Source organism: Arvicanthis niloticus, chromosome 11 (assembly GCF_011762505.2).
Source record: "Arvicanthis niloticus isolate mArvNil1 chromosome 11, mArvNil1.pat.X, whole genome shotgun sequence".
NCBI lineage: Eukaryota > Metazoa > Chordata > Mammalia > Rodentia > Muridae > Arvicanthis > Arvicanthis niloticus.
Window position 1 is genome coordinate 61,292,470 of NC_047668.1, and position 18,144 is coordinate 61,310,613.

The 18,144-nt window shown below is 43.6% G+C and overlaps 1 protein-coding gene across 2 annotated transcripts in view; it reads left to right on the forward strand.

The window, feature by feature from the left end:
* The window catches only part of Rasgrp3 (RAS guanyl releasing protein 3), a 66,705-nt gene extending 48,793 nt beyond the window's left edge, over positions 1-17,912 (forward strand). For both annotated transcript variants that reach the window (XM_034514520.2, XM_076942294.1), the window contains 6 exons: positions 1,292-1,407; positions 3,624-3,771; positions 13,053-13,089; positions 13,362-13,487; positions 13,832-14,193; positions 15,843-17,912. In XM_034514520.2, the coding sequence (XP_034370411.1) occupies positions 1,292-1,407; positions 3,624-3,771; positions 13,053-13,089; positions 13,362-13,487; positions 13,832-14,193; positions 15,843-15,851 (798 nt within the window). In that variant the 3' untranslated portion in view covers positions 15,852-17,912. The remainder of the gene's footprint in view (positions 1-1,291; positions 1,408-3,623; positions 3,772-13,052; positions 13,090-13,361; positions 13,488-13,831; positions 14,194-15,842) is intronic.
* Positions 17,913-18,144: the final 232 nt, after the last annotated feature.

Below are 18,144 nucleotides of genomic sequence, written 5' to 3' on the forward strand. Positions count from 1 at the left end.
GAAACTTTTGCTGAGGAAAAGGGCTGAGAAGATAATATGGTCCAGGGCAAAGATGAACAGAGTTCAGGGCCAAATGGACACCAGGAGGGCTTTGCACACCAGGATACTCTGACTCCAGACAATGAAAGCTTGTGCCTTCTCCCTCTCCCCTCATCTCCCCTTCCCCTGCCTTTTCCCCCTTCCCCTCTTGTTCTCTTTCTCCCTCTCCTCCCTCATTTTTCCTGTCTTTTTCCCTTCCTTCCTTCCTTCCTTCCTTCCTTCCTTCCTTCCTTCCTTCCTTCTTTCCTTCCGTCTGTCTGTCTATCTGTCCATTCTTCCTTTTTTCTTCCTTCCTTCCCTTAATTCCTTCTTTCCTTCTTTTCCTTCCTCTCTTCCTTCCTTCCTTCCTTCCTTCCTTCCTTCCTTCCTTTCTTTTCTTCCTTCTTTTAGATTTCATTATGGAGTTGTCAAACAATATTTGTTTTTATTGGTTCTCGGTCCTTCTCTTCTCCCCCAACCCCTGTCTCCTTGAATCTGTCCGCCCTAGTAACCTCCTTTCTCCCTTTGCCTCTCCTCTGTCCTGTTGTTCTCCCAGCCCCTCTCCTTTCCTTCTCCTGCCTTCCATTCTAGTTTCACAGCTTAAACCCATGCTCACTGAGACCCATACACAGACGTAGAAACATTTAAAGCTAATATCTGGACACACGAGAAAGAGAGAATGTGTGAATTTATTTTCTTTTCTGTTGGTAAGTAGCCCTTTAGCATACTTGATTTCTGAAGGGGTGTATTCTCTCTCCCATTCTTCTGAGCAATTTTTAGCCTATACATTGACTTTTATTTGAACGTTAGAGTCTATTTGTTTATTTAAAAACATTTTCTCACCCAAATATAAATTTTAAAACTTCTTACTGGAATTTTTGATGAGGATAGCATTCAACATATATTTTCAATTTTTGACGTAATTTAAATTCCTAAAGATTCCATTCCATTCCTTTCCTTTTAATATTCTATTTTTTTGGTATTATAATCAATAAACTCACTAACCTAACTCCTACTAACCCTAACTTAACCCCGAAGTCTCAACTTACATTTTATTTCCATAGGAAACCTTTGTTTATCTAAATCCCAACCTCAAAGCCCTCCACAAACTACTTACTGTTCTGTATTGTTAAACAAGCTTTTGGTTCATAGTCTCCCACCAGATTCTAGGCTCTTTGACTGAATGGAGAGTCTACTTATTGTGTTTCACAAGTTTAGTGCCTGACTTATGCATGTCCATAGTAAATACTAGATACCTGTCTATCCTTTGCAGTCTGTGTTTCGAAACTACGATCACGACCATGATGGCTACATCTCCCAAGAGGACTTTGAGAGCATAGCTGCCAATTTTCCCTTCCTGGATTCCTTCTGTGTGCTAGACAAAGATCAGTAAGTTTAATTAATTCTGTTGCTTTTAATGGATCTGGCTTAAAACAGAAGATTATCTAGGGGGTTGCGAGGGGGGGGAGGGGGAGGCAAACCAGCAATCTACATCCCAGCAAGCTTTTCCCTATAGAGCTGTCTGTTGGTTTTGGTTTCGGTTTTTTGTTTGTTTGTTTGTTTTTGTTGTTGTTGTTGTTTTGGGTTGTTTTTGTTTTGTGTGTGTGTGTGTGTGTGTGTGTGTCCCTGAACATGACCAGTTGGGTGCTTTCATAGGATAGACAACATGTCTGTTAAGCATAAATCACATCTGCAAATGAACCAGCTCTCAGTTTCCTTGGGTCCTTCTACTGCTTAACTACCACCAACTCTAAAAGCCTCATCACAATTAGAAGTGAAGCTGGGCAGTGTTGGAGTGGTGGTACAGGCCTTTAATCCAACACTTCGGAGGCAGAGGCAGGCAGATTTCTGAGTTTGAGGCCAGCCTGCTCTACAGAGTGAGTTCCAGAACAGCCAGGGCTATACAGAAAAACCCTATCTGGAGGGTGGGGGGACAAAAACAAACAAACAAACAAACAAACCACCTCACAAGTAGAAGTGAGAAGCCTGAGGACAGAGGCCTGTGGTCCCAGCTACTGGGAAGATCAAAGTAGACTTTTGTGTATATTTGTGATTGATGGATGTGTCTGCAGAAATTGCAGGGACATTTTTGTAGGATGGGTAAGATACTAGACGATTTATTCTCAAAAATTGTTAGTATAATTCAAGTTATTTTGTATATGAGATGAATAAAAGGATCTTAAGTCTGGGGTACAATTTTGACATTGTTAATAGAAATGAGAACCCGTGGTAATACAAATTAGAAAGATACAGGCTTTGCCATGGCTATGTTGATTGTGAGAGGGAGACAGGCTGCCCAAGAAGAGATGCAGAGCAAGCTACTGAAGATGAAGTACAAATGTGTGAGAGCAGTGGGCTGGAGGTGTGTGTTACATCTTCAGTCCATCAGCATTAGCTGGTTGCTGAGGTCTGGTGCAACATTCCTTTCTGGTGGGAAATTTAGGGGGAGATGAGTATGTGGGACATCCCTTCCCACTCATGGAAGAGGAAAATAATGAGTGGGTTCTGCAGAAGAGACAGAGAAGGGGGAACAGGAGAGGGACGAGTAAAGCAGAGAGGCATGGACTTGCAAGCTCTCTATAGAAGAGGATGCCACAAAGTTAGTATGTCCCCATGGTACACACTGCCAGGAGGTCAGAGATTTCAAAGAATGACAGGGGACCATTGAGGACTGTCTTTACTGGCACAAAGGCAGTGTAAGGAACATGACTGGGTGGTATAGAATGGTTGAAGAAAATGCTCATCACTGGTGTTTTTGACAACTTTGGGAGTTAGTAAGAGAGAAAGACCAGTGCTGGGGAAGACAGTAGAATCAAGGAAAGAGATGTTGGGAGAAGGAAAGCCTCGGGCATCTCCAGAAACAGGAGAAATGGGGAAAAGATTAAGCAGAGGCTATGAGAAGGCCAAGACCTATGGAAGCTAGAGAGCAGGGATGGAGCAGCCGTTCTGATGCCATAGGAAGACCCTAGAGAAGAAGGATGAGGAGATCCTGAACTGGGCAGGAAAAGCAAGATGTCTGTACCCAACACTTGCCTGTGTCATGTATATTTGGTCCTTATGGATACACCAGTGATAAGCAAGGGGTGTGGTGAGCTGAGAATAGGGAAACGGGTTGAAGACGAAGTTCCTTCTGTGTAGAGGAGATCTGGAGAATCTGCTCTAGATGAACAGATTGTCTGGAGGACAAAGATGCAAGGGGGCAGCCTGCAATAAATTAGACTGAATAAACTGAGCATGACAGTAATCATATCTCTATCTTACTGCCAGTCAGGCACTAGTAAGCTGTCCTTCTGGAAGCTTGTACTCAGTAATAAAAATAATTCTCTGAGCCATGTGTGTTCATACATGTGAATACACACACACACACACACACACACACACACACACACACACAGCTATTAACTTGCACACAGAATCTACTTATTGTGGAAGGCTTTGAATACGTTGTGCCCTTTGAGATTTGCCCTCCTTTTGGATGTTTAGGAAAAGTGATTATTTCTCATTTGCTTTTGGTCACAAAGCTTTGGGAGATGGGTAGCTGAATGGGGTGACTACTTGGTGACAGAACAGTCAAAGATCCTTCCCTTTTTTGACTCTCCTAACAGGGATGGCCTAATTAGCAAAGACGAAATGATGGCTTATTTCCTGAGAGCTAAATCTCAGCTACACTGCAAAATGGGACCAGGCTTTATCCATAATTTTCAGGAGATGAACTATCTCAAGCCGACATTCTGCGAACACTGTGCGGGATTTGTAAGTTGGATTTCCATTTTTCATTTGCGCAGGACCTTGGAAAGGTAGGGAAATAGTTTACTAAATACAAATTCGCTTTCTTCCTTGAGTCAAAAATCAGATATGTGATCGGTCCCTGAAACAAAAGATGAAATAAAAGCAAAACAGATCTGTGAGTTTAGCTGGGCTCCAGGAGCTCCTGCAACCAAGACAGGGAAGGCTGCTGAACCCTGTTACCTTCAGAGAAAGAGAAAGACAGAGAGACAGAGAGACAAACAGAAACAGGCAGAGAGACAGAGACAAACAGAAACAGAGAGAAAGATAGAGACAGACAGGAACAGATAGACAGAGACAGATAGAGAGATAGAGAGATAGAGAGACAGAGAGGGAGAGAGGAGAAAGAGAGAGAAAGAGAGAGAATCCTGCTAGTAACCTGTGCCAAGGGAAGGTGTCAACCTAGAGAACCCTGGCATTCATTAGCACTGTTGGTAATGGTTGTCTTAAAGAAGAACATTCATCTCAGTTCCTTCTGGCACTCATTTAACATGGTATTTGTCACCACATTCATCATGGCATGGCTCAATACTTCCCAACTCAAAGAGGAAAAAAAAAGATACCCTTTGGGGATAAGACAGTCATGATAACAAATAACATTTACTTAATGCTTGACAGTAACAAAGTCCCTGGGCAGTGATGTCAGGATTGCCTACAACATGCTTTTGAGGTAGGCATTTTCTCCCCATTTTGCCTAGGAATATGGAGAGGTGCAGAATGGCTACCCCAAATCCTCCAGGATTGCAAAGTTCTAATCAAAAGGGCGTGAACTCAAACACAGGTACTCCCAGTGTGGACCCCATGCTCGTCCTTCGCCACGGCAGCACATGGAGACTGTACTAGCAGTGCTCCATCTGTGGGTTGTGACCCCCTAGGGATTACCGAAGACCATTTAAACAGAGATATTTATATTATGATTTATAACAGCAGTAAAATCACAGTTATGAAGTAGCAGTGAAACCAATTTTATGGTGGGGTCACCACACATGAGAAACTGTATAAAAGGGTTGCAAGATTGGGAATGGTGGGAACCACTGCTCTATACCTACCCTACCACCCGAGTAGGTGGTAGAGCCAGTTTTTGGCCTTCTTCTTACCAGATTCTTGGGCTCTGATTATCTTTCATCTGGTACTCATGTAAAAGAAAATGAAAATTTGAGGTGAGGGTGGCCCAGCACCTAGCTCTGATACCTGCCAGAGTTGAAGGGTTGGTTTTATTCAGCAGCCATGTCCCATGTTGACTGTGTCCAGGCTGCCAGTGGATCACACTTCTCCCATCCTACACCTGAAGGACTGGCTTTGTGAGCCATATCCTTCTGAGAATGGGTAAATAAGAGGCAGGTTCACTTTCACCACATTTCCAGATGCTGACAGCAGGCACCACCCTAGCCAGCTTGCCTTATCAATCCCAGGGACAGAGAAGTTCCTTTTCTGTTAGCATCTCCACGGGGTGCTTCACCAGACTACTCTACCGTGCAACAAATACATTTCCCTTTTTATGTGTCTCTTGTTTCTCTATTTTCACGGGGGATTTGGAGAAGTAGATAAACCTGAAAATGCAAATGGAACAAAGCCATATAAATGCTCCACTGCCCTGCAAATATCATACACACACAGTCACACACACACCCATACACACACAGTCACACACACACCCATACACACACAGTCACACACACACACACACACTCATATACACACACTCCTACACACACAGTCACACACACACACTCATATACACACACTCCTACACACACAGTCACACACACACCCATACACACCCAGTCACACACACACTCATACACACCCAGTCACACACACACCCATACACACACAGTCACACACACACACTCATATACACACACAGTCACACGCACACCCATACACACACAGTCACACACACACACACACACACATTTCTCTGTGAAATATATTTTTGAGCCTTCTAATTAACAGGTCAGTCTGAGAGGACCTGCCTAGGCACAACTGCAAATCAAGACTATTTCTTGACCTCTCTGGTGGCATATGAGGGACTTGAGGTATTTATTCAGTCCACAGTGTTATCTGTGTTGCCTCCTCCTTACTCAGGGACACCAGGTTTCATAGAAGCAGGAAGGTGGTCATTCTTGGGGTTCCACCTGCTCCCCCCACTCATCTGAACAAAGAAGCTGATGCTTTGCTCTGATACAAATGAGGTACACAACCCTGGGCCTGGAGTCTGGAATCTTATCTTGGAACCACACTTTAGCTGCCTCCTAACTTCATGTCATGGACTTCAGTTAATGACTATCTTTATGCCTGTTTTCTGATTTGTAAAAGATATTTACTTACCTGCCAAGGTGTTGAGGAGATAAATAATACCAGGTATGTTAAAAGTTATAAGTATCAAGAGAATGAGAAAAAGGTGAAGCAGCACAAAAATGTTTGAAAGAACATCTCTTGGCACTGCTAGAGTTGCCTGAAATTAACTCTTCTAATTTTTATAACCCTTTTTAGTTTTCAAAATATGTTTAATTTTATTTGTACAGTTTGCCTTGATCTTTGCTCACATAAAACCTAAGGGTCCTTTGATCTTCAAGGGATTTATAAATACAACTCTGAAGATAGATCCTTGAAAGGAACTGAGAATGCCAGGAGCCATTTTCTAGTTCCTGCCCCATCTGCTTTTGAAATAAATTCTATTTTAAGGATAAAGAAGGCAGTGCGTGAATTGCCAGAACTGAAAGCCTGTTGGTAATCCCCATAACTTATAGAAGAAACTGAAGGCTGGAGAAGTTATGTGAGTTAATTCCCCAAGGTTACACAGGTCATTGGCAGCAGGACCATGAACCCGAGGAAGCTTTCCTCATTCTCAGTCCAGTGTTCTTCATATTATAACGAATTTTATGGATGGTAACAGCCCGTGTTCTCAGATCAGATCAAATGCTCTTGAGACTCACGTAAGTGGTGTTTCCTTCAGATGGTGTTGCCTGACACACTGACCCACTCACTGTCTTTTCCTGGCAAACACTGCCTGGGTTCTAAGGGAACTCAGTAAACCATGTCCTGAAAGGACTCTTGCTTGCTTGTCTCTTTTGCAAGCGGCTCGTCAGTGATGCTAACAATGAACTGCAGCTCCATATTCGGTGCCCTAGCTTTATATGGAGTGGGAAGGGGTCTCAATAGTCTAGGGTGGCCTTGAACTCGAGACCCTTCTTCTTTCCTTTTGAATGCTGGGATTAGACACATGTACCACCACACCAGGAAAGGATGGCTCTTCTTCTCTTCCCCCACCCTCGTTTATTGAAAAATAGTTTTTTTTTTTTTTTTTTACATAGTATAGTTTGATTATGGTCTCCCCTCCCTCTACGTCTCCATGTTCCTCCCCACCTAGCCTCCCATCCAGTTCCATTCCCTTTCTGTCTCCTCATTAGAAAACAAACAGTCATCTTAGGGATAATAATATAAAAGATAATATAAAAGATAAAACAAAAATTAACACATTGGAATAGGACAAAACAGAAGGAAGAGGCCAAGAAAATGCACAAAAAACTACTGTTGTGTTTTATAAAAAAGAAAAGGAAGGGAGGGATATGTTTGGTGGAGGCGAGGTATGGTGCGAGGAAGAAGGTGCCTCTTCAGGCCCATGCTGAGGCATTCCTTCCCCCAAGGGAAGCAAGCCTATGCTATGCTATGCTGTGCTATATGATTCTATGGTATAGAATAAAGTTTATTTAGGGCATGAAGGGGAGTTGAGGGGTAGTAGAGACAAAGAAAGGCAGAGAGAGACAGAGACAAGAGAGAGACAGAGACAAGAGAGAGCAGGAGAAGAGGAGTAGAGGCTGACCATGAACATGTGGAGAGAGGGGGGAGGGGAACAGGGAGAGAAGGGGCAGAAAGGGAAGAGGGTAAAAGAGTAAGAGAGTAAGAGGGGGAGGAGGGGGTAAGCAGCCAGGCACACCTGGCTGTTGCAAGGCAACTGTGGGGCAGAACCTAGAAGAAATGCTGCCGGGCGGTGGTGGTGCACGCCTTTAATCCTAGCACTTGGGAGGCAGAGGCAGGCGGATTTCTGAGTTCAAGGCCAGCCTGGCCTACAGAGTGAGCTCCAGGACAGCCAGGGCTACACAGAGAAACCCTGTCTCGAAAAACAGAAAGAAAGAAAGAAAGAAAGAAAGAAAGAAAGAAAGAAAGAAAGAAAGAAATGCTGACAGAAACAGATACAGATGCAGAGACCCACTTATACGCTCAGGAATCCCATCAAAACACTAAATTGGAAGCTATAATATATATCCAGAAGATCTGTGCAGGCCTTGTGCATGCTGCCTCAATCTCTATACATTCATTTGTGCATTGATCCTGTTGATTTAGAAAACCTTGATTCCGTAGTGTCCTCCAGCCTCTCTGGATCTTACACTCTTTGCACCTCCTCTTCAGAGTTCCCTGAGCCTAGAGAGGAGGAATTTGATGGAGATGTCCCATTTAGGGCTGAATGTTATAAGGTCTCTCACCTTCTGCATATTAACTGGCTGTGGGTCTCTGTGTTTGTCCCCGTCTGCTGCAGGAGAAAGCTTCTCTGATAATGGCTGAGCAAGGCACTTACCTATAAATACAGCAGAATTAGGTCATTAGGAGTCATTTTGTTGCTACGTTCCTTAAGCAGCACAGTAGTATTTGGGTTTCTGTTAAGTCTCTGATCCAGCTGGTCTCAAGCTCTTGATCACCCAAGCAGCGTTGGGTATGGCTTCCATCTTGTGGAATGGGACTTAAGTCAAATCAGATATTGGTCAGTTACTTCCTCAAGCTTTGTTCTACTATTGCACTAACGTATCTTGCAGAATACCATTGTAGATCAAAGGGCTTGTAGCTGGGTTAGTGTTTGGTAGCATGCAGAGTACCTTCCTGTACCAAAGACACAAGACACGTAGGGGTGAAGGCTCTACGTAGGCCCCAGCTCAACTTCTCCATGTTTAGAGTTGTGTAGGTGTTGTCTTCAGCAATGGGACCTTGCCATCAGTTTGTGTAGAGCAATCTGCAGTCTTGGCAACAGCCTAGGTTGTCTGGGGGGGGGGGGGTCCCATGGGGCCCCTCTGGCCAACAATTCAATTAGATGCAACCTATTTCTTGTACTGGAAGCTTCATGTGGTAACAAGAAATGTACAGTTGGAGCTGTGTCCCTCCCCAAGATTTTATTTAAATCAATTTCACACACACACACACACACACACACACACACACACACACACACACACACAATTTTAGGAGGCTTCTACTGAATTATCTTCCCCTGCTACCCCTCAAATGGCCCTTAATTGCAGCTCCCATATGTCTTCTCTCCCTTATTCCCTCCACTTGATTCTTCTTCTAACTCCCTACCCCCAATCCATCCATAATTATCTATTCTTCTGTCCTGTCCTGTCCTATCCTATCTGACCCCTGTAGTCCCTTAGTGGCATAATGTGGTGGGAAGGGGTGCCTTAGTAGATCCTGTCACCAGAGATATCAGCAATATGGTGGGTCTAGTATAAAATGAAGTTTATTTAGGACACAGGAGTGGGGTGTGGGGAAGGGAATAGAGCAGAGAAAGAAAGGGGATTGAGAAGGACAAAAAGAGAGGAGAGAGAAAGAAGGGAAAAGGCTGGCTGGGAACAAGTGGAAAGAAAGAGAGGAAGGGGAGAGGGAGGGAGGGAGGGAAGAAGGGAGGGAGGGAGCAAAGAAGTAAAAGAGAGAGAATGAGAGGCCAAATGGTCCTTTTATAGCAAGCCAGGCTCACCTGGCTGTTGCTAGGTAACTGTTGGGTGGAGCCTAGAGGAAATGCTAACTCTCTATACTTAACCTCTGTGATATCCATAAATAATAGAATGTATACCATATTTGTCTTTCTGAGTCTGGGTTGCTTACTCAGGCTGATTTTTGTTTGTTTGTTTGTTTGTTTGTGGTTCAATTTATTTACCCACGAGTTTCTCATATGTATGATTGGTCCTTCTTAACTCTCCTTCTGGTCCTACCCTAGTGGCTTTGTTCACACAGGAACAACTCAGAAACAGGGAATGGAATGTCATTCAAGTTTTCCAGGTTGAGACTTGCACATTATCTGTTTCTGAATCTTCATCTTCACCTCTCTATGGCAGAAGCCAGCTAGATGATTTAAAACTTCACACTCTTGAGGAGGTGTAACTAACCCAACCACCCACTTCCCTTTTCTGTCCCCATTTACTCGTCAGTGGTCCTGAGCTGACCTACCAGTAATGGTAAAGAAATCTTTTCTGCCCAGAAGCAAACTGTAGCCCTACCAGAAGGCATTTACATCTTAATGTGTTCTGAAAGACCTAAGGACTGTAAAGGATCAAAGAAATCTCTGGGGTCCCTGATAGGATTTTATTGTTTGCATGAGAGGAAGGAGGCGGCCACCCCCAAGTCCCTTTCTTAGCCACTCTGCATTGGTAGCTACATTTTTTTTTTTTTAAAATCAGGGCCAGAGGCTCATACTCAGGGGGTTTGTTTACTATAATACATTGTGAACAGTGTTCCCACTAGCCTCCTGAGGCCATTGGACAAAATCCTTTCAGTATCACTTTATTAAACAAACAAGCACCTAGTGTTAGTTGTTAGAAGTCCGACTGCAGTTCAGAACAGACCACTCCAGACCACACGGTTCCAAGGGGGAGGAGATTTATTCAGGAGATAGGGCAAAGGTGGGGAGAAGAAGGTGGAAAGATAAGAGAGAAGAGAAGTAGAGGCCGGCCGTGACCACGTGGAGAGAGAGGAAGGTGGGGGAGGGGGAGGCAAGAGGATAAGAGAGAGAGTAAGAGATTAAGAGATTTAAGAGTAAGAGAGTAAGAGAGTGAGGAGGGGGCAAGCAGCCCCTTTTATAGTGGACCAGGCCTACCTGGCGGTTGCCAGGTAACTGTGGAGGTGGAGTTTAGACAGAATACTAACACCTAGACTAACCCATTAACATGGTAGAGAGTTTTTCCAGTTTAAGCCCACTAAACTAAGTTAAGCCAATACTGAAAGTGCTGGTGTCCCTGCTGCCCTGAGCAAGGACTATGAGAAGGTAGAAGGAAGACCGGGGCAAGGACACTTCCCTCACAATGTTAAAAACCAGTCTACCAGGAGGGCAAAGTCCTAACTTTTACTGGAGATTTTAGCGTCAGAATCTGGGACTCGGAAGCCTTATCAGTCTAGGCTTAGCCACTGGACCTCAAGATGCCAATTAGACAAATACTAAACAATGCAATGTGGCCATTTTGGGAAGAGGGATTGTTGTGTTTTATAAAAAACGAAAAAGGAAGCCAGGGATATGTTTGGTGGAAGCAGGTATGGTGTGGGGGAAGGGGGTGCAACTGTGGGCCCATGCTGAGGCATCCTTTCCCCCAGAGGTACCAGCCACAGGATGGTATAGTATAGTATAGAATAGAGTTTATTTAGGACATGGGGATGGGAGTTGAGGGGGAGAGAGAGAGAGAGAGAGAGAGAGAGAGAGAGAGAGAGAGAGGAAGAAGGAGGAAGAGGGGAGGGGGAGGAGGAGGAGAGGGCCATGAGCAGGTAGAGAGAGAGGGTGGAGGGGAATAAGAAGAAGGGGGACAGGGAGGTAAGAGGGTAAGAGAAGAAAAGCAAGAGAAGAGAGGGAGGAGGGGGCAAGCAGCCCCTTTTATAGTAAGTCAGGCACACCTGGCTGTTGCCAGGTAACTGTAGGGCAGCACCTAGAAGGAATGCTAACAGGGACAAATAAAGTGGCACTGGCAGGACTCCATCTAGTCGGTCTTCTGAGTTCTGACACTCGACATTTATGCTTAAATAGAACAATAATAATCCATGACCCAGAAGTTTTTGTTGAAGTGTGGTTTGGCCTGATTTTGACCCATCCTTGTCTCAGCTCCAGTCTCTTTTGCAAGGTGGCCCAAGCCGCTGTCAGAATTGTGGAAACTCTTTCAGAGGGAGAGAAATCCCTCCTCTTGCTGGTCTGGGACTTCAGCCTTTTTGTCTCCAGGCATGAGATTGCTGGAAGCTCCATTTCCCTGGGGATCATTGCTTCATTCAATAGCTTGAGGGATAAAGGGAAGGGAACATGGGGCTCTTTAGAATGTCTTCATTTCTGCCAAGATGTTACACCACAACCAAGACTGTGGCCAGAACAGCTTGCAAAAACACTCCTCATCCAACCTGAGGCATTTGTCATGTCAAAGAACAAAATTACAATTCCACTTAAAGATCCTAGATACTGCCATTTAAGATTCTAAAACCAGGCAACACCTAAATCTACAAAACGGAGTATTTCTAATGAACTTGGCGGCAGAGGTTGATTTTATAGACAGGGAGAAGCCAGAGCAATAGCAGATTGGTCCCTCCCTGTGCATGGAATGTCGGGAGAGGACAATAGAAAAATAGTCAGCTGGGATGGCACATGCTTGTAACTTTAACACTTGGGAAGGTGAGGCAGGGGGAATAGGAGTTAAAGACCATTATCAGCTACTTTGTGTGGTCCTGTTTAAACAGAAAAGGAAAAGAATTGATAGCATGAGTCCCAACACCTTTCCTGCTTACGAATTAAAGTATAGGTAACAAATTGAAACTGGCCATTTGGGAAGAATTTAGTTGTTTCTCTTGGTTCCTGGGAAGGTCTGATTAAAAAGCTTAAATCATTAGTATGGGTGATTGCTTTCTGATGTGCAATCCTGTGTGTTGAGGTCTTGTGCAGCAGCTAAATCTATCACAATGCTCCCTGTAACCTTTGGTTAGCAGTCACTTCCCTCTTTCTTGCTCCATAGAAGTAACCATATCCTTGATTGGCAGGGTCAGAGCCTTTTTTTTGACAGCCCTGCTGCAGACAGTGCAAACACATTTGTCCCTTCTTTACCTGGCAAAATTCAAATTAGTAAGTGCATGTTTATATTGTTTCCTTTCCCGTAGAAGGTGTCAAAAGAAACCAGTATCATTAGAGACAAAGACAGGAAGAGCTACTGGTCAGATTTCCTATATATATTTGGCTTGAAAGTACATCACCAAAGTGGAACCAACATAGCAACTTACCAACTTAACTTTCCCGTCCCATCTACCATTTGGCTCCAGGGAACAAAAGGGAAGTTAGCATCACAGCTGGAGGGGGCTGGGAGAAGGCTCCTCTCCGGCAGGAAGGGTGTCTAGAGCAGCTACATCCTGTTTGTGAGGCACCCAGTCATCAGACATCCCAGGACTCCCTTCTCTGTTGGCTTACTTTCCTTCTAGATCTCTCTTCCCATCCATTGACATTGCCCTGTCTTCTGTTTCAGCTCTGGGGCATAATCAAACAAGGCTACAAATGCAAAGGTAAATACCTGGGATCTAATGGATATTTTGGGTAGGAATCAAATCTGTCTAATTAAACCATAAATAGTTTTGGCCTCCTTGAGAACTTTGTTCTCTTCGGACAACGGAAGCTGACGAGTTAATGTGTGCAGCCCCCCAAATGGTCCCAAGCTTCCCAGATTCATCCCTGAAATTCAGATGGAGCGGGCAAAGCTGGCAGCTCCTCTGCCACTCTGGAAACTGGGTCAGACACACGTTTCACGCTCATTTGTGCCAATTTGGGTCCTTTTTAGACTGTGGAGCCAACTGTCACAAACAGTGCAAAGACCTCTTGGTTCTGGCCTGCAGGAGACGTGCCAGGGCACCCTCTGTGAGCAGCAGTCCCGGGTCACTGCCTGGAAGCCCAGCCTTGCCCCCAGGTAATGCTCTCTGTGTGCTTCCCAACCCCACCTCCCAGCCCCACAGTGTTTTTTAAAGCACCTTTCCATACCTGCCCTATATCTGTGTTCTGTGTCTAATTAGGGTCTGAATCATACAAACAGTAAGGGTACTCCCTTCTGTAGATTACTCCAGATGCTAAACTTAATTCTGTTGCTTTTTGATCTCACTCACATGCAGTTCACCTGCTGCTAGTTTAATTCAAGCCCTAGTCCGTTCCTCTGGGACCTTGCATGTCAGACTCCTAGCATCTGTACTGACAGCGATGGATTGCTCCTGGACAGACCAATGTCAAATAATAATCATTCTTTTTTTCCCCTTCTAGTGCAGGATGAGGTATTTGAGTTTCCTGGGGTCACTGCTGGACACCGAGACCTGGACAGCAGAGCCATTACACTGGTTACAGGATCTTCCCGTAAGATCTCCGTGAGGCTGCAGAGAGCCACCACTAGTCAAGCCACCCAGACTGAACCTGTGTGGTCAGAGGCTGTCTGGGGAGACTCAGGGTCCCATACCTTCCCCAAAATGAAATCCAAGTTCCATGACAAAGCAGCAAAGGACAAAGGCTTTGCCAAGTGGGAAAATGAGAAGCCCACGGTACAAGCTGGTGTGGATGTTGTAGATCGAGGCACTGCATTTGAACCTGACCAGGATGATGGGCAAGATGAAGCCAAACAGGGTGGTGAGGTCAGTGCTGTGAATCCATAACTACCCTCAGAAGGGGGAGGCCAAGAGTGCTGATATGGGCATACAGCTCTGGAAAATAGCCTCATGACTTCAAAAGCACTATGATTGGAAATCAAGATATATTCCTTTTAGAGTTACTTACTGGTTTGTTATATGAGCTGGGAAAGATGATGTCTCCCCCCCCCCATCCACACACACACACACACACCTGTTTCACCATGCATATAACCCAAATAGAATTCTGAATATAATGAGGTCATGTCTGTACTGCAATGATACACAGGGACCTGCAAGGGTTGCATTTATTCACATAGCAGTGCAGTACAGGGTTGCTTCACTGTCCAAGACAGAGCCAGGGCTCAAACCCAGGGAGGACTTGTAGAGAGAATTAGATTCTCATCTGTGCTAAACCACACTCTTGATAGTCTCAAAGAAAAAAGAAGGGCAGCAATCCAAGATGTGAAGGCTGCAAGGGCCTCTAAAGTGAGCCCTGTCACCCCAGAATCATATTCAGGTCATCTAAAGTAAACTGACATGCACATGGAATGTTAGAATATGCTGAAGTTATAAATTGATTCAAGATGAAAGAGACAATTATTTAACAGTCCATGGTGTATTAAGAAAATAGATTTGGGACATCAAGTAATTCCTAAAATAAAACAATTATTGAAAAGTTAAATTATTGAAATATACAGTGTACATACTTATGCACATATCTATATGGAATTTTTCATGCAAAATTTCTGAGTGCCCTTATATATGTTATAGCATGAGTTTCTGAGGTGGAAACATTTTAACGAGGAACATTTGGGAGATGACTAATGTTTTGTGCAGCACTCTATAGAAACACCTTGTTTATTATGTATGAACTCTGCATGAGAGTAAGATTTTCATATGCTGAGTGGACAAGCTTTTTATTACTTGTTTGTATGTATATGAGCCAACTCAGGTATGTGTGTATGAATATGTATGCCAGTCCACATGTATCTGCACGCATGTGCTGAGGACAGAAATGAGTGTTGGATGGCCTCCTATATTCTCTCTCTCTCTCCCTCCCTCCCTGCCTCCCTCCCCTCTCTCAATTTTGTTTTTTTAATTCAGGGGGTCTCTCTCCAAATTTGGGCTGACAACTTTCCTCCGCTAAACTGGAAGCTAGTTAGCTCCAGCAATCTAATCCTCTTGGCTCTCGCACCACCATCTCAAGGTAGTAGTTCCAGGAATGCCCAGGAAGATCTACCTTAGACATATAGTTTGTTACACCAGGGCTAAAATCCACGACTGTGCAGCAAGCACTTTGAAACATTGACACATCTCTCTGGACCCTGCTATTTTTCTTTTTTTCTTGCTTTTGTTTTTAACTTTGGTTTTGTTTTGTTTTGTTTGGGATAAAGTCACACGATGTGGTCCTGAGCTAGCCTCCAACTCCTGGGCTCAAGGTTTCCTCCTTTGGCTCCCAAGTATCAGGGACTATAGGCTCAGGTCACACCTGGCTGGTTCTCTGATCTTTTAATTCTTGCCTAAATATGGAAGCTACGAGGCATTCATCTTTTGAGGTCTTCCCTTATATTCATTTGGAAACTGGCATTTTAGTCACACTGCTTTTGTTAATTGAGACCCAACTCTGCAGCAGGTTCTGGTTTGTGTTGCAGGATGGCTGAGGTCAAGCTGGGGAAACGGAAGGCAATCAAGTCGGCTTTGGGGAGGAGAGAGAAGAGGAACTCTGAAAGGCACCGTCCCTCTCGGAAGTGGTCTGGAAAAGAGATTTGGATATGCTCACAGCCTCCAGTTTTCCTGGGATCCCCACAACTGGACTACAGAATAGAGAATTTACCCTGACTCTGAACTATTTATTTCCTGTACTCTGCTCCTACTGAGGTGCCACAAGAACTAGTTATGTAGTCAGCAGCTTCTCACATCTCTCTAAAGCCGTTTGTACCCAGGGGAATGAAAGCTTTGGTGCATGACACCCCTTCCCTAAAATCAAGACTTAGCTCTTTTGGACAGTATTATTTTTATAAAGTGTGTGTGTATGTGCGTGTAGGGGTGTCTCATAAGAAGTTGAGTTTGAGCCCCTTTTGTGTGCCTTTTAGATGGGACCAGGACGTGAAGTTTTACTGAGGGACAAAGACATTCTTTAGACCCTGGAAGGCAGTGAACCCTCTGCTGCTGATCAGCTGTAAGGAGTGTTTACAGTGTCCTACCACAAGTGTATACGTGTGTGTGTGTGTGTGTGTGTGTGTGTGTGTATCACCTAGGTCTTACCAATCCTGCATCACTCCCCAAATACTCATGCTAGATATGGTTAAAAAATGCATATACCTGACTACCTAATTGGGTTCCCCACTCTTTCTGAAGATTCGCAAAACAGAATGCTAATTAAGAAATCAAATCAAGTTCTGAGGGATAAAATTTGGTAGAAAAATCCACCAATTACTAGGTTAAAAGGAAAAAAAAAAAAGCCAACCAGTTTGGAAAGCTGAAAGTAAGCCCAAGATTTTTATTTTAGATAATTTCTGGATGCAAAAGGTGACTTAATTTCTTTCTAGTAAATTCTCACCCAGTTAAAAAATATTCACAAAAAGAAAACCCACCATAAACCTCACTTATGGATTAATAGTCCATTTACACCTTTAAAATATTAATAACTTAAATGTCTTTGAGTGTGTATCTTTTGAAATAGATTCATGATGCTGAGATATAGAGACACTGCCAGGCTGATGTTTCAATACCTAAAATCTCAGCACTTGGGACATGAGATAGGAGGACCCTCAAGTCTGAGGTTAATCTGGACAATTTAGCAAGAATCTATTTAAAAAAAAAATTGTAGGGGCTGGAGAGATGGCTCATCAGTTAAGAGCACTGTCTGTTCTTTCAGAGGTCCTGAGTTCAATTCCTAGCAACCACATGGTGGCTCACAACAAACTATAAAGGGATTTGATGCCCTCTTTTAGTGTGTCTAAAGACAGCTACAGTACACTCATATACATAAAATAAATAAATCTTTAAAAATAATAAAAGAAAAATTGAGGTGATTGAGTCTGTCATATGAGGGGACCATCCCATATCTGTTAGGAAATATTCCACAGCGGTACCAGGTCCACAGTAACATGTATGTATCCCATGTAAAATGGACTATGGTTTTATTTGTGGAAGTCACTTTCATATAGCTCAGCTGATAATTCCGTGCTCGTCCTTAGAAATGAAGAGCATGGAGACATAACTGCTAAGTGGTTCCAGTGTCTCAGCACAACCTTGGTAGAGGTGACATAATGTGCCCTGGTAGAGGTGACATAATGTTCTGGAATGGGGCATGATTCAGATTGGGGATACTGCAATACAAACCATCCTGTGATGTGAAGTCTCTAATTGAAGGAGCTGTGATTAATCGAGATGAGAACTCACTTATGGAGTGCCCTGGGCAGTGCTGTTGGATCTATGTATATAGACTGTCTGTTACTATTCATAAACACAGCAGACTACATGTTAACGAATTCGAAACAGAAAACTGGCAAGTCAGGTGCAGGCAAACCCTCTAAAAACATCTGGAAAGAAACCCGTTAAGGAATGTTGGAGTTTTTGTATTTCTTTTCAAAGGAGTTGCCATTTGGTTTAGCTATTTATGGGTTTTCATATATAGAAGGAATTTTGTATCTTTGGTCTTCCTGTGATAATGAAACAAAATGTACCTTCAATGAAAAATAAACACAAACAAAAAGAAATACAGTGTGTGTTGTATGTGTGTAGATAGATAACATGTGTATGCCTGTGCGTCTGTCACATGCATGTATAAACAAAACTGTTACTAGTCCGCTGAAGAGAAACTTGGTGTACAACGAAGATGCTTTTTAATTTTGATTATACTACTAACAACCAATGGTGACTTTAATGATGACTTCATCAATTTTCCAGTTAGTAAAATAGACAAGCCCATGACAAATCAGAATTTGCTTC